This window comes from Solanum tuberosum, unplaced genomic scaffold, assembly GCF_000226075.1.
Source record: "Solanum tuberosum cultivar DM 1-3 516 R44 unplaced genomic scaffold, SolTub_3.0 scf00137, whole genome shotgun sequence".
In the NCBI taxonomy this organism is placed as follows: Eukaryota; Viridiplantae; Streptophyta; class Magnoliopsida; order Solanales; family Solanaceae; genus Solanum; species Solanum tuberosum.
Window position 1 is genome coordinate 672,102 of NW_006239066.1, and position 1,776 is coordinate 673,877.

At 33.7% G+C, this 1,776-nt stretch overlaps 1 protein-coding gene across 3 annotated transcripts in view; it reads left to right on the forward strand.

The window, feature by feature from the left end:
• LOC102581652 (ABSCISIC ACID-INSENSITIVE 5-like protein 7) overlaps nucleotides 1-1,070 on the forward strand; it is a 4,128-nt gene extending 3,058 nt beyond the window's left edge. For 2 of the 3 annotated variants that reach the window (XM_006352026.2, XM_006352028.2), the window contains 3 exons: nucleotides 148-219; nucleotides 314-343; nucleotides 715-1,070. In XM_006352026.2, the coding sequence (XP_006352088.1) occupies nucleotides 148-219; nucleotides 314-343; nucleotides 715-789 (177 nt within the window). In that variant the 3' untranslated portion in view covers nucleotides 790-1,070. Of the gene's footprint in view, nucleotides 1-147; nucleotides 220-313; nucleotides 344-537; nucleotides 618-714 lie in introns of all 3 variants that reach the window. The other variant, XR_001474007.1, reaches the window with a different exon arrangement.
• The last annotated feature ends 706 nt before the right edge of the window (nucleotides 1,071-1,776 follow it).

Sequence of the window (1,776 nt, forward strand, 5' to 3'; positions counted from 1 at the left end):
TGAGAGAGGGGGGGGGGGGGGATTCGAGAGAGCGAGGAAGATTTTAACAAGCTGGGATGCTCCAGGTTGGTTTGACTATCAATTTAGTGTAAGGTATGAAATGATAATGCCATTAATGGACTTCTTCATTTGTCTGGGATATGTCAGGCATATACTTTAGAGTTGGAAGCTGAAGTGGCAAAGCTTAAAGAAATTAAGCAAGAGTTGCAGAAGAAACAGGTATGATAACCATGTTTGAGAATTACTGGATTAGTTTAATGTCCTTGATAAGTGTTATGATTGTGTAACCACGGGTTTTGAATGCTTCATGCAGGCTGAATTTATCGAGAAGCAGAAAAAACAGGTATAGACTTCTTTCGTGCTGTCAATATCTTGGATGAATTATGATCTACTTAATCATGGGACTAGATGCAGGGATATTGTAAATTAAACAATCTAAGCAATAGAATTATCAAATGAAATAAGGGCAGAAAGTAGATAATTTACTAATAGCAAAATGATTAAAGCTTCAAATGGTTGTTCCATCAATTGCCTAAGTGAATGGAGTAGCTGTACAACTTTTCTATAGAAGTCATCAGCTGTTAAGACGTGATAACTTCGCGAAGGAGACTGTCTGTGTAAGTGATTTGTTATGCCAAGTTGTTTGACTATAGGTCAAATGATGTTTTCATAACTAAATTTGGTGGTTCACTAGTCTGTTTTGTCCAATTGCAGTTATTGGAAAAGATGAATGTGCCATGGGAAAATAAACTAATATGCTTGAGAAGGACAGTGACGGGACCTTGGTAGTCAGTAGAAGAGCAAATTCCCGAGTAAACGCTTGGAGAATTGGTAGACAGGAGTTTGAAGTGAAATATCTTTTTTATGTCTTTTTTGTTTCAACAAACAAGTTCGGAGCCTGCTCCTCTACCCTCCTCCCAGCCTGTGAATTGAAATATGTTCTAATTCACATCTGTTCGTCACATGATAGATAACTTTATGTATAGTACAGGACAGGTGCTGTGTACCTGTACATTATGTAAACAATATTCTTGCATAAAGTTTCCTCATGTGCTTTTTTGTTTGTTTCACCATATGATTTTTTGGGGCAAGTAGGTTTGTCTCTTCTGTATCAAGCTTTTGTTTATATAATCACATGAACCAAATATCTGAAAGTAACTTTCTTACATAAACAGCCCCTTAAAGTTGCATGATCATTCATTTTGGCACTTCAACTAATGTTGGTTCCTACTAGACGCCAGAATGTATAAAAATAATGTTAAACATAGTGTTAGTAGTGTTTGCATTAGTAATGCTTGTATTAGTTATGCTTGCATTAGTTATACATAGAATATTTTTTATGCATTGTTTGATTTGATGTATTTAAAAAATACACGTCTTATGTTTCCCTTATTTCTAATATTCCCTTCTATTTCTAAAAATCTCTAAAATTCCCTATTTCTCTCCTAATTCTAAATTATTTTATAATGTATTTGAGCTAGTTTTTAATGTATCCGAGCTATATATTTGATAACGTTCAAAGATACCTCTTGAAAAGAAATATAAACGATCGTATGCAATATATTTACCCAACTATGAGTTGGGGTCGATCCCACAGAGAATATGGAAGAATATTGTCAATAGCAAATATTTAACTCGATAGTCGTTATATAAAAATGGGGGGATTTAAATTGAAATAAAATAAAAACAATAAAAAGATAACTTTGAACTAAGTATTTATTTATATTCAGATTATTAAAAGTAACTAGGAATGTGTTCCCCATAAGCTCATAACGC